The sequence below is a fragment of the Helianthus annuus genome, chromosome 2 (genome assembly GCF_002127325.2).
Source record: "Helianthus annuus cultivar XRQ/B chromosome 2, HanXRQr2.0-SUNRISE, whole genome shotgun sequence".
In the NCBI taxonomy this organism is placed as follows: Eukaryota; Viridiplantae; Streptophyta; class Magnoliopsida; order Asterales; family Asteraceae; genus Helianthus; species Helianthus annuus.
The window spans coordinates 25,892,943-25,907,909 of NC_035434.2; the positions used below are offsets into that span (position 1 = coordinate 25,892,943).

At 36.4% G+C, this 14,967-nt stretch overlaps 1 protein-coding gene across 1 annotated transcript; it reads right to left on the reverse strand.

Moving 5' to 3' along the window:
* Positions 1 to 12,485: 12,485 nt before the first annotated feature.
* Positions 12,486 to 14,552, reverse strand: LOC110912742 (40S ribosomal protein S21-2). The gene is made up of 4 exons (XM_022157543.2): positions 14,421 to 14,552; positions 13,049 to 13,128; positions 12,833 to 12,965; positions 12,486 to 12,709 (listed from the first exon to the last, which is right to left on the reverse strand). The coding sequence occupies exons 2-4, from the start codon at positions 13,096 to 13,098 to the stop codon at positions 12,647 to 12,649; spliced, it is 246 nt and encodes an 81-aa protein (XP_022013235.1). The 5' UTR covers positions 13,099 to 13,128; positions 14,421 to 14,552; the 3' UTR covers positions 12,486 to 12,646.
* Positions 14,553 to 14,967: the final 415 nt, after the last annotated feature.

The window sequence follows — 14,967 nt, forward strand, 5'->3', positions numbered from 1 at the left end:
AATTCGTATTGCTTGACTGAAACATTGGGGGTTAATGCGACCGTGTCCTGGATATCCTTGACTCATTAATTGCAATGGCCACGACCTAAGCACGGGGTGTAGGCATACACCTGACAGATGCAATATGCTTATTAATTAATTATACCCAATAAGGGATTCCCAATAAGGGAATAGTGGTGTGTCGGTTAATCTTGAACCGGCATAGAACCGGGCCCCGTATGTAGAGCAAGTTATGTAAAACTGATAACATGAGATATAGTTTGTCCCAAGTATAAAAGATTAATTTTGCTTTGAGCATTTTAATCAAAGTGTCAACATATTTTCGTGCCTTGCACACCTAAACCAATTTTTACAGACATTTACAAATGAGTCGGTTGAGTGTATTTACCAGTGAAAACTGACGTATTTTCAAAAGTCTAAGTGACAGGTACAAGTACGTAATAGGCTGGAAGTTGCTCAGGGCGTTAATAAGGAATCTTGCAAGTTCTAAAGCGTCTAAAGTCTGTTGAACAATGATTATGTTTTAAGATCCGCCTGTGGATCCATTACTTTCCGTTGTAATACTTGATATTACTTTATATTCGGATTGTAATATATTTATCTTTCGCTTCCGCTGTGCATTTATATATTGTGTTGTTTGACTATGATGTTGCCAACCACGTCACGATACTCCCCTACCGGGCCCACCGGTGACACGTGGTGGAATTCGGGGTGTGACATTTATCCCCTGCCCAGTCGGCGTCCGTATAAGCTTGGATTTCTAAGTGCCCATTTGATCTAAACAGAATACCATGACCTGCTGTTCCCTTGAGATACCTGATGATTCTTAATACTGCTTCCATATGACTTGCTTGGGGTTGGTGCATAAACTGACTCACCACTCCTACTGCATAAGCTATATCTGGGCGCGTGTGGGAGAGGTATATCAGCTTTCCCACCATTCGTTGATATCTCTCCTTATCTGCTAGATCTACTCCATCTTCCATGTGTAAGCCATGATTAACCACCATTGGGGTGTCCGCTGGTCTGCACTCAATCATTCCGGTTTCAGCTAGCAGATCAAGGACATATTTCCTTTGACAGATAAAAATCCCTTGTTTAGATCTCAGAACTTCAATTCCAAGAAAGTACTTCAATCTTCCCAGATCTTTCATCTCAAATTCCGAAAACATTTTATCTCTTAACATTGACATTTCCTCTTCATCGTTTCCCGTGAGAATCATGTCATCAACATAGATAATTAAGCAAGTCACAAGACTGCCCCTACGTTTCAAAAATAGGGTATGATCTGAGTTGCTTTGTTTGAAGCCATATTTTCTCATTGCAAGGGTAAACCTCCCAAACCAAGCTCTAGGAGACTGTTTAAGCCCATACAGAGATTTCTTCAACCGACATGTTTCTCCAGCCTTGAAATTCTCATTGAATCCTGGTGGAGCGTCCATATAGACCTCCTCACTTAGTTCCCCGTGAAGAAAGGCATTTTTTACATCAAATTGATGAAGAGGCCAACCTTTATTGGCAGCTATAGAAAACAGGACTCTGATTGTATCGATTTTGGCTACTGGGGAGAAGGTTTCAGAGTAGTCGATTCCATAAGTCTGAGTGTAGCCTTTTGCAACCAGTCGAGCTTTGTATCGTTCAATCATTCCATCAGGTCTGTGTTTGACTGAAAACACCCACCGACATCCCACTGGTTTCTTTCCTGGTGGGAGGGTGCATTTCTCCCACGTGTTATTTCTTTTGAGTGCTTCCATTTCGGTCTCCATAGCCTTTTCTATTCTTCAGAACTCAATGCTTCCTGTGTTGTAGATGGCATTCGTTCAGAGCACAAGGCAGCGGTAAATTCTCTAGCTTCCTTAGACAAGTTTCCAGTGGCAATGTTTGCCACAAGATACCTAGACCTTGGAGTCACCTTTTCTGGAGAGTATCTCTTAGGGGGAACTCCTCTATTCTCTCTTGGAGGGAGAGAATATCTCCTGGTTGTCTCTGCCGTACCTAGTTCAACATGTTCAGTAACTGGTTCAACCTCTTCAACAACTGGTTCAACATGTTCAATATTTGGTTCAACATGTTCTGTAGGTTCGTTTGTTGTCTGTTCTGTATGTTCCCCTGTTGTGTCATAGTTACCAGACATAGTAAACTCAGAGTTCTCATTATTTCTTACCTCAGGTATCATGTTGGATGGACTATCTTCAGTGGTACTGTGCTCCGCAGATTGTGTAGTTGTGTTCGAAGATGACTGATTTGGAGTACTGTGAGGAAGTTCTGTTGTTGTTACTTCTTCAGACGAGGGAAGTTGGGTTAGCCAACTCAGAGGGTCTATACATTCGTTCTCCCCCTGACCACTGAGTTGGGTGTCGTAAAAATATTTTGTTTCAAGAAAGTCAACGTTCAATGTGGTAACATTTGACGAGTTTTTGGATTATAACACCGATAACCTATTTGGTCGATCCCATAGCCGACAAACACACATTTCTCAGCACATGGGCCGAGCTTGTTTCGGTTGACTTTGGGTATATGAACAAATGCGGTACACCCAAAGATTCGAGGTTCAAGTGTCAGAGGATGGGGAATATTGGCAGACTTAGACAGGCAATCTAAAAGGGTCTTAAATTTAAGAGCTTTTGTGGGAAGCCGATTCAGGAGATACACGGAGGTTGCAACTGCCTCCGGCCAGAAAGACTTAGGAACCTGAGATTCGATCAAAAGAGCTCGAGTCATTTCAAGAATAATACGGTTTTTCCGTTTGGAAACACCAGTTTGTTCGGGGGTATGAGCACAAGAGGTTTGATGAATTAATCCTTTGGTTTTAAAGAATTGTTTCATAGATGTATTGACAAACTCCCCCCCATTGTCGGATCGAAGAATTTAGATTTGAGTTTGAAATTGAGTTTGAATCATGGCATAAAATGTGACAAATTTTTTCGAAGACTTCGGCTTTGGTTTTTAAAAAATATACCCATGTCATGCGAGTGCAATCATCCACGAATAGTATAAAGTAACGAAGACCATGCCCCCCATCACTGGAGCAGGACCCCTGATGTATTGCAAAATACATACTTTTATCGTGTATAGTTTGTACGTTTTATCGTTATTTTTAGCTTAGTTTAGTTTGGAATTGCGTGCTATTGATCTACATTGCGTTTTCCAGGTCGTGATACATAAAATGTGGAAATTGGAGCAAAACCGAGCTAAAGTGTCAAATGTCAAGTTCCGGATCCAATATACAAAAGTGTTAGAATAATTTGGAAGATTTTGGAAGTTGGAGCTGAGTTTAGGAGTCAACATTCTGTGAAAAATACCCACTCGCGTAGCGCTAGGGTAACAAGAGGATCAGTCGCGCTACGCGACTGAGAAGGAGTTGACTTTTGCTGACCTTGAGGCGCTAGCGTGAAGATGAGACCAGTCGCGCTACGCGACTGGCTTGAATGACGCGCCTGATTGCTGATCGGCTAGGGTTTGGTATAAAAAGGAAATTAATCATCATTAGAACATAACACACGAACCAAGAAACCCTAGGCGACTTTGAGAGCAGATTTTGGAGTTTTTCGAGGCGATTTAGCTTGCAAGAATCATCAGGTTGAAGCACGGAGCGTAGGAAAGAAGATTATTCGGGTCTTATCTCCCGGTTTTCATTATTTTCTCGTTTTTGATACTTTGATTATGAATTCTTGTTTTGGATTTGATTTGTTCTTGTTAGACACTATGTTTCTTGGCTAAACCCTAGATACTACCTAGACTAGATGATGGTTTGATTTACGTTTTGGATCTTTTAACGGTTTTTATTGCTAGACTATGGATTGATTTTGAAAGTAACGTGTTCTAGATTTTCTGATTTGGTGCACATGCGTATTTACTTTTGATTGTGGATTATTTGCTCTTTCACATAGATCTTAGTGACGGTCTTTATCACAAAATAGGTCTGTGTTGATTATTTGCATCCTTGCGGGTTCGGGTGATCTTTGGGTAAATCGGCCGATAGCCTTAGAAACAGTAATTAAAATATAATTAGAAGTGAATATTCTGCTTAACTTGTCGCTGAGAGGCTCGAGTTAGTTATTAGGTCGCGGTGCAATATATAGCTAAATTAGATTTTGAGAGAAGTCGAGGTTAGTTCCCTAATTGCAGTTGTGTCAAGTAAACCAAGTCAGAACCTAGAATTGCCTTAGATTATCGCGCTGAGAGGTAGATAGTCATATTAGGGCACTTTTAGAGTCGTTAGAGGACTGAGAGGAAATCTAACAGTCGGTAATCATAACAGCCTTGTAGGGTTTCCTAGGTTTCTTCCTGAGAAGGGTCAGGAAGTCTTAGCATTGAAATACCTTAAGGTTTAGTATTTAACGATCCCGGCTCCATACAACAATAAAACCGTTAGAAGTCCATTCGTAGTCAAACTGGATTCAAGTCTAGGTAGTCCTTAATCTCATCTGAAACAAAACCCTAGTTTTCGTTCGTGTTTTAGTTAATTTCAATTTAATCATAATTTTAGGATTTTAGTAAACCCCCCCCCCCCAAACACAATATTTGTTTAGTCGTGTCAGTGTCTAGTCTAAGTTGAGTCGTTAACGTAATTCGTAGAGTCTTTGTGGGTTCGACATCCGGACTTACTTTTCTGTGCTAGAGTCGACCGGTACACTTGCCGGTGAGTAGTTTAGTCAGGTTAAAGAGTCTAGATTTTTATTACTTGAGTCTTAGTTTAGGGTAATTTTAGTTTAATTAGTTGAACTACTTTTTCCACATCAACCCCACACATCAGAGTGTAGTAGTGAAAAAGGTGAAGCAACTTTCGTATTACTAGGTTTGAATGGTTGTCGATGACTTTTAGCACGGAAGCAGGTTTCACAATCTATTTTCCCATTTGAAGGAAATAGTTTTGGAAACAAAAGGTGCAAATAGCCAACGGATGGGTATCCCAACCGTCTATGCCATAGCCAGGCTTCCTGATTTTCGGTTCTGTGTGCCAACATCACAGTACCCTGTTGAGCCACTTCATCCACATAGTATAACCCTTGGCGCTCAGTACCACGTCCAATAATCACACCCGTCCTGATATCCTGTAGAAGGCAGAAATTAGGGTGCATTAGTACAGTGCAATTCAGCTCTTTGGTAATGTGGCTAATGGAGAGCAGTTTGTGGGATAGTGATGGAACATAGAGACAGTTTGATAATTTCATAGTTGGTGAAATTTCAATAGTCCATCCTCCTTTTACTTGCATCATTCCATTGTTTGCTGTATGGATTTGAGTTTTTCTAGGATTAGACATTGATTGTATATCCAACGATTCAAATGTCATGGTGTCAGTTGCACCTGAATCGAATATCCAAGAGCTGTTTTTTTCATGATTGATTGTCATTTTTTTTTCCTTTTTTTTACAAACCGAGCGAATTTGACAAACACTTAAATTCGCCGGACACTTAAACCGAGCGAACTTGCATTACTAACCGAGCGGATTTACCAGGCAATTAAATTCGCCGGAGACTTGAACTCACGTTCAAGATTTTCGTTCGGAAAAAAAAACGACGCTAGATAGCGAGGGTATCTTACCGGCGTATTTATCAAATACACTGGCAACTTGAACTCGCGTTCAAGATTTTAAAATCGCCAGGGGAACACAAATTCGCTGATGTATTTATTGACAAGTGAGTATCAAAATCGCCGGGGTATTTCTTAAACACGTGGATATCAAATACGCTAGTAGGGTAGGACGAATTTATCAAACAAACGGCGGCTGTGCTTTCAGATTATCTTTCTTTGACTTATTAGCCTCTTGTGTCTTGTCTTCAAGAAGCCGTGTATTGTTTCTACTGTTCAAGCTGAGTCTTCAAAGTAGCAGAATTAGCAGACCTTTTTCTTTCTAGTCTCCAAAAAACTTCTTCTAAAGGCGGTCGACCTGTGACTTGGAGACGGTATTTAGCCCATACACCATAAACAGCATCGGCTATTGTTGCAACTAGTTCCAGATTCAACAAGGTTTTCAAGGAGATTAGAAGAGAATCCTCTGCGGCTAGCGAGTATGTGCGGCTGGTTCTGGGTTTCGATCGGAGAGTTAGGGTTTACCGACAAAGATTGGGTTGGCGGCTATTGATTTTGATTTCTAGGTTTGAAGTTGGATTGGATTGGTTGATTGTAGCGAAGATAACGGATTCGCTGGAACTGTGGTTTGATTTTGTTGTTAGGTTTGAGATTGTATTGGTTGGAGAAGATTGTAGGTGATGAGCAAGGTGTTCACGAATCAGAAACCTGCTCTGATACCATGTTGTAAAGTATAGGACAAACACAGTGATTGAGATTGAATTGTATTGTTCAAGAAATTAGGGTTACAAGAGAGGTGTTTATATAGAACACCACTTTACACACAAGCCCCTATACAATCTATTTTTCTCCTTTCCGACACTAATGTCCATCCCACATCGACTTATAACACCCCAATACATTGAAACGTTGCGAAGAGTAGGGCCAAAGACACCGGTGCCAACCCCTTGTCTAGTGTGATGCAACATGAGGGAGAGAGAGAGTGACAAACGATGAGGATGAGAGAGAGAGAGAGAGAGAGTTTCATTTTTTCAACCAATCACGTGGTGTCACATCACACACCTTTTACGGTTAACCCATAAGGCCTTTGTTAAAGGGTGAGTTAGGTAAAGCTTCATTGCCTGCGTGGCATTGACGTGACTCACCCTTTTTAGTTAAACCACAACATATGGTCTATTGATCTGACATGTGCCTATCACAAATACAACATGAAGGAATTCAATTCTAAATAAATATGTGTGAATATAGTTCACATAAATGCCGGTGTATAAATCATAGTCCATAATTTTGTGAATCGAGATCACAAAATATCGCATGAGTGAACCAATTATTACAACACAAATTATGTGATCATTCTAGTTCTCAACACCATCATGTGTGATCTTAGCCCACAACATCCCATTTATAAGAATCCAATTCTCAATGACATATCACAAGAGCATAGTTTATATAACCAAAATTGTGAAGTTCATAATACCCTCTCTCTAGCAAGAACCAAGTTCTTAAGGGCCCCTACATGTTTTGGATATAAACTTCCACATAAGTTCTTGTGTATGTAAGTAGCACTAGAAAAACATTCCTACTGTATTAATCACACTTACTTGGTTATTAGATAACTAAAACCTAAAGAGATTATAGCCTAACGGTATCATTGTGTATGAAAATGTGTCCCTTCTCAAATAATTAAGGGTTATAGTCCTATAGTGGACATATACCCAAGTTAAAGTATTTAAACAAACGAGTACATGTATAATGTACCTATAAAACACATAACCTTGGTGTATGTCCCATTTGAAACAACTTTATATACTCAATTTTTACATGCATTAACAATATATATATATATATATATATATATATATACAGGTATAGAGTGGGGTTCAAGAGTGAACGCTAATGTATTTGTGAACTGAGTGAACAAACCCTAACCATTGATTTACATCATCAAATCGTAAAATACACTAGTATATTTTCATCACCAAATTCTGGCCATCGATTTACACTTGTGTATTGATAATTAAGGGCTATAATTAGTTCACTAGTATTCAGAATCAATGGGGTTGTTTACTATTGAACCTAACCCTACATATATATATATATATATACATATATATATATGCATATTAATATGATGAACAAAGTTATTTAAAGTTAAAATGTTATTGTATGAATTAATATGATATGCGATTAATATATTTTTATCAATATGTTATTCTTTAATTATAAAACAAATAATTGATATGAGACGTAATGTCAAATGTGGGGTAACATGCAATAATACATGTCAAAACACGTTCTATATAAAAATTCCGCCAAAGCCCATATAACCAAACCATTTAACATTATGTGGTTAAATGTCCAAACTAAGGAAATAAATGAAATGAAAACCGAAGTCAAATGTACGGTGACATGTAACATAAATATGTCAAACACGTTTATTAAAATTAAAATCCCATAGTTCCAAATTATTATAAGTACAATCAAAATTTTACTTTAATATGGATAATGATGATTACATTGGTTATTTTGCTTTTATTAATTCAATTTATGTGAGTAGGGTTTACTTGAGACCAAATGAATACTTGAATTGGCTTAGTTACATGTTAGGAGATGTGGAGTGTACGCTCATACAGACTAATTTGATCTCTGGATTCAGCGAACCAGAAGGTCAAGGGTGATAACGTCCCCTTGTGGTGTACAAGACAAAGTGACCTGCCTGTAAAATACTTTGAAAATGTTTGCACGGTTTAGAAAGGTTATGGAGAAACATCTTTCACATTCTAGTCTCTAGATGATATATGTTGATAGTGATGTTTGAAAACCGGATTCGACGGTCGTTCCCGTCGGTTATTATTCATATACATTCCAAAGAGTCATGTGGTGTAGGTTTGGTTAGGTGTATAGAATGTGATTTATGTGCACAACAAGTCAATGATATAAACAGTGGTTTCAGAAGATCGACCATAGAAGTCAAAGAAATGAAGAAAGTCAAATAATCTGAAATTAGGGTTTGACATGTAGAAGCTCATGGTTTCTAGAACATTGTTTAAAAGTGGCAAAACAGGTGAATGTTACTCAGAAGTTTTTAGAAATATTATGTGTAGCTTTTATAGTGATAAAAGTTGCCTTTTGAAAAGAAAAAGTATATTATTGAAAGTTGAAACATCAATAATTTGGGTATTGATGGATCAAGGTTCAGATGCGAAGGATTCTTTTCTTATGGTTTTTGTACAAGCATTCAACTTTTTAGTGATTGAATATGTTTATAAATATTAAGAACGTCTATAGGCTAACGCTCTGTGTTATGTAGGATGTTTAACGCCCTGTACATCGCACTACCTAGTCAAATGGGGGCGCCATAGCCCATAGGGCACCTCCGCCACGTCAATGACGGATGTGAAAGAGAAAAAGAGGTGGGGATATAGTTTTTCACCAATCCAATTAATTTCCAAACCTGAAAAAAAAATACATCTTACCCATATTTGATTTAATATAATTTTTATTTATTTAATATAAATATTATTTAATAAAGCGGTTACCCTTATGTTTGGGTGTTAGAGGGGAATGGAAGACGGGAGTTGAGATGACTTTGTTTAAATGGTTATGGGGGAGTTTACCTCTCCTAGAGATAAATGAAATTTTGGTGTAAATCGCTAAAAGTCAAATTTATGTCAGTAACAAAAGGTCATTCACAATGGATCCTCCATATTATTGTGAGTGTGACCTCTATATTTTTTAGAGTGGTTGTAAATAGTTGTGATGGAGGAGAATGAAGGAGAAAATGTTACTGTTCACCGGTAAATTTGGAGAAGAAGATAATGTTCACCTCTACAATTTTTATTATATTTTGAAAATGGTTGTGAATGAAGAAAAGAGAAAAGGTAATGATAAAAGTATAAAAACTATTATTTAATCGGAAAAAAGAGAAAAAATAATTTTTTTAATGTAATTATAAAGATGGAGAAGAAGACTCAATTATGAATGCTCTAAGCCTCTAACAGATGTATAAATGTTGAAACTTATAAACACTATCGTGAATCGGTATAATTATGTTTTCTTTTGTGCATATATGTTATAATTAATGAAAACTTGTTTAATGTTTTTACTTGTTATTAGGCCGGGGGTGTGGTATACCGTCTCTGGCGAAATTAGCGCTCTATAGCGCCCCTTAGCCACCCCTGGGCGCCCTCTTTTTTATTTCTTTTTTCTTTTTCTTTTTTTTATATTGTTTAAAAGGAGCTTTAAACTTTGCAATTATATTAAAGAAAGGGGCTTTAAAGCCCCCATATGAGGTGGCGTCTAGATGACGCTGATTTGACATGATAAAGCTCCTAGGGGCTTTATACCACACCCACCAGCCTTAAGACGTAGTCAAAATCCAACACCTATAAGTTTATGTAATGTGTACACAGTTTTTTTTTAACATATCAGTAAATATGATAACGAGCATATTAAGAGACGAATTAACAATATAATAAAAATATTAACAATAAAAGAGAAAAATAATCTTATTTGTATATTAAGGAAGGTAAGATGGTGATGTATAACCTAAAACCAAATAACTGGCTAGCCAAACTTTTCTTCTTTTGAAAACACAAACATTGCCCAAGTCCTAACTGCCTATTATTTAAAGAACCATTTAGACAAGGATATCCTATGACACATTATGTAACTTTTAATACCTAACTAACTAAACCCAAATACTCATAACTTTACCAACTTATAATTCATAACTAGCTAGCCCACTAAGTCTTAGCTCATTAACCAAACCTAACAATATTTCAAACTATAATAAAATAATTAAAGCCCAAAAGCTTTATAAATTCTCTCCCGCTCTCTCTCTCTCTCTCTCTCTCTCTCTCTCTCTCTCTCTCTCTCTCTCTTTCGTCCCTGCACTGCCAACGAATAACATCACCCAGCGACAACAGTCCAGCAGCCGGCGACCACCGTAATCAACCACCATACCACCGTCGTTCGACACCAAATCTAACCAGAATCTGAACACGGGTAAGTTTCTTTGTTATTTTGATGATTTTGGTTGATATTATAGGAGAAAAAAGGGTAATAAAGTTGTTAAATAGGTTTGAAATTTTGTGTGTTTTGACGTTGTTTATGGTTGTTTAGATGATTTTTAGGGTGATTATGTTGCTTATATATTTTTAGGGTGATTACAACTTACGTTATGATTTCTAGCGCTTCAATAGTTGAAAATTAAATAGAGAAAGAATTGCTTAAGAAATTAATTATCTTTGAGGGTATGTTACTACTTAACCATCTATCTATAGTAATGTATTAACAACAATTATGTGATTTATGTCTATCCTCCTTGTGATGTGACTTTTTTGTTGCGCATTTAAATTTTCTCGCGTAGCAGGCTGTCAGACTTCAATATGGTAGATGACTTATTTCGTTGCAAATTCACCTTTTTCGCTTATCAAACTTGAATATGGTTATTTTTTGCGAAAAAAAAAAAACATGTCATGTGAGATCGTTAGGGCGGACAAAGTGATCTCAGGGGAAAGACCTAAGTTCCCATATAGAGGGAGCGGTGTTCCCGACTCATGTACTATCTATATCTTTTACGTATCATCAATTCATCATCAAATGTACCTTCAGTGGCATGTAATTAGCCAAGTACAATGTATACACGACTTGAACTCGTGTATTATCTATTTCATTTACCTATTTGAGACAAAAAAAATGACAACACAATACTCTAGTTGATAGTCAAAGCATAATGTTTAGACCAATAAGTATCACTAATGCATAACTCATCTAAACACAATGAGTATTAGAGGTCTTTAGAGCTAAGAGATCAGTCGTTGCCTCATGCCTGTGTAGTTCGTACTTTGTAATGTGTACGGACCAATTACTTATGCGAGTGATGTTCAACGTTTTGAACTTACGAAAAGATAAGGGAAGCACTATTGGTCACGTCATAGGTACACGTAGGGAATTTGCATCCATATTGGTGCTTGTAATTTAAATCAGACTCAACATTAAAATCTTTAACGACTTGACAACTGCATCATACGATCAGAGTAGAGATTGTTGGAGTGGTGGCCAAACATCTCCTTACATTAGGCCTTGTCACAATGGAGATACATGGATCTAACAAACATGCATAATGTATGTAAAAAATTATTTTAAATTTGAGCTATATGTTTAGAAAAACATATAGAGATTAAACTACAATAGAGATTAAACATATAAACTACAAGTTACAATTATGCAATGGATGCATCTTATGAAGTAAAATGAGCAGAAAAAAAACTAGAAACCATTTTGGCGTTTTGAAATAGTTCCATTTTGCAACTATAATTTATTTTATTTGGATGTCAGGTCAAAAAACACCAACATAAATAGAAATTATATACAACAAAATCCACAAAGAGATCACTAGCTAACCTAAAATACAATCAATAAGAAAGCAGAATAGAATAGACGAGTGAATGCAATGGATCATTACCATTTCATGTCTTGTTTGGTTACCATATGTGAATGGAATGAATTATTATTGTGTATTACTTGGTTACAAGAAAAAAACAAAGGAATAAAATTAGCGGTGAGTGGTGGTGGTGGTGGCCAGTGGTAGTGATTGTGGGTGGTTATAGGTGGCGATTGTGGGCGGCAGCGACGATGAGTGGTGGTGGCGGCGGTGAGTGGCAGTGCATCCGCGATGGCAGGTGGTGGTGGTGGGTTGTGGTATTGTTGATGAATGGTGTAAGGTGGAATGAAATGGAAAAAAAAAACATCGAAGGTGGATGAAATGATTTTGAGGGAATAAAATGTCTTTTGAAATGGGTGATTACATTTCATTGACCAACCAAACACCATTTTTTTCATTCTCTCATAATCATCAATTCCATTCCGTCTCTCCATTCCTGGATACCAAACACTACCTTAACATATAAACAAAGTTAAAGCATGACAAAATATAAATGCAAAGAAAAAATCCAACATTCAGATCAAACATGATGCAATATTCTCATTAGCTAATAATAAGTAAAACCAAGTCTACATAGAAAACAAGAACATTCCACTAGGAAAAATCAGAGACATTGTCATTGATTCAAATCGACCTCAAGCAAAACACAGACCGAATAAGATAACTTATTGGCGGGTTTCGACTTTCTTCTTCTGCCAAAGCCTATCAAGAGCACTGTCCGCATCTCCCTGATAAAAATAAAACGGCAAAATATCAATACAAATCTTCGTTGACGTAAACTGATGTATGTGCTAAAAATAAGGTTTAAGTTCTAACTATATGTAAAAAACATAAAGAAAATAATAACTAACCTGAGCTCGCACAAAACCGCACAAGGCAAAAGTGGAAAATTGGCCAGTGTATAGGCCGTTTTCGTCCACATGACCAACGTTAATTTGGACTGAAGCATGATCCTTTGAAGTGATCAGCCTGTTGGTGGCGGAGCTGCAAGAGAAGAACAACTATGTTGATATATCCCATTCACATGCTATGATGCAAATTTAATTACAGATATTTCAAATACATACCACTTCCTTGGGATGTAGAGATCCATGTTTTGTCCTTCCTCGTTTTGCATTTTCGCAAATTTTTTGAGAACCAGCTAAGTCTAAAAACCATAAACAAGGATATATAATTAAAGAAGATATCGATCTGAACTAAAATGATTGATTATTAGAGTTAATCAAAATACATGCTTCATTTAGCTAAAGCCTACAATGCTTAGATACAGTTCCAATAAATATCAATCATAGTTGTCAATAGCGAGCATAGCGCGCTACGTAGCGTATAGGTTTAGGCTTGCTATTAGGGTTGTAACGATAGATTGCGATAGTTTATTTATTTTTGTTGTTTTTAATATAAACTAGGTACACCCCCTATATGCATATATAAGTTAGTAATTTATAGTATTGAAATAGCAATTAAATATAGCTATAAAATAGCATGATTTTAGGTTTTTGTTAAATATACATGTAAAATAGCATATATATATATATATACACACACACACACACACACATATATATATATGTACCAGGGTATTTTTATATAATATACATATAAATTTTTTTTTAAATTTCTTTTCTAGTGTATCCATATTTATAAAATAGCCATCACTATTTACCGCCATTTACTATGTAGCATATAGGTACCTTATCACTATTTGTCGCTATTCGCCACTAACAACCATGATATCAATAAAATCAAATAAAATTTAATCACACAAGTCCTAGTTGAACTGGATTAACATTCAACACTTTAAAAACCAAACCAAAATGTGTGTCCATTTTCTTCAACAAAAACATTCAAGACTAAGAAAACAATGTGTACTAGGTTTTTTGATCGAGCATCAAACAAATATAAAAAATCAAATAATACATTTCCAAATCATAAAAATACCACATTCTTTAAAATTCTCATCTCTTTAAGCTTGTTTACAAGTCAAAATTCACAAAAAATAACGTGAACTAATTAAACCAACTAACCATATACTTATTTCAAATAATGCACATTAAAAAAACTAAAACAATTGACACAAATTCTACCAATTTGTGTAAAATGTGAGCAAAAACAAAAACAAAAAAACATACACAAAAAGGTCAAACACAATAAGACATATCAATTACAACAGATGAGCATTCAAACAATTTTCAGTACAAATTAAAAACACACAGTGGTTTTTCTAACTTATTTATCAAACTGTAAGATAATATGCATATCTTAATACTTTTAGCTTTTTTTCTGTCTAATCTATACACTTTCATCGAATAAAACATCAATCTAATCTATGGTGGAATCTACTGAGACAAAACAAATGCAGAACTAGTTAAAAATTGAATCAGTTGAACAGTAAATAAGAACAAGAAGCAAAAGAGATGAATCAACGAAAAGAAGACAAACCTTGTTGAATCCGGTGGAGAGCTGCGCTGGCTGCAGGAGGCGTCTGGTGGTTTTATGAATATGAAAACCCTAATTTCGTTTCGTTGGTATAAATAGTTGTATAATCAATGGATCCTTGGGCCTGCTCACTTTGGCCCATTAACTATTATTGCACACGAACTATAGTCATACTCCATTTTGACCTTATAAATGAGGTGGGCAAATCGGGGTTTTTTTCTTCTTATAGAAACTGGTTTGGATTATAAACTGAACCGGGTTGGTCATATTTGGTCAAAATCCGGTTTGCGTAGAAACCGGTTCGGCTTGGAATATAATCTATTCAAACCGTTTCCGTCATGTTGAAACCGGCTTGGGTCATAAACCGATATTTAAAGCAATTACTTCTTGCAAGGCCCAAGTACGGGGTGGACAACCGCTCTGGGCCCAAATAGAAATAGGGCCCGGAAAAATGTTAATTTTATATGTATAGATATATCTAAAAAAATCTGTATGTTTTTAACAAAAAAAAAATACTAAAAGAGTCTGGATTTATGAACCAAAAACGTTT

Coding starts and splice junctions, on each gene's coding strand:
- LOC110912742 (XM_022157543.2), bottom strand. CDS start 13,098: ATGCAAAACGAGGAAGGACAAAACATGGATCTCTACATCCCAAGGAAG. Junction 12,966..13,048: donor CTCTACATCCCAAGGAAGTG/GTATGTATTTGA, acceptor CTTCTCTTGCAG/CTCCGCCACCAACAGGCTGA. Junction 12,710..12,832: donor GCGGTTTTGTGCGAGCTCAG/GTTAGTTATTAT, acceptor TATTTTTATCAG/GGAGATGCGGACAGTGCTCT.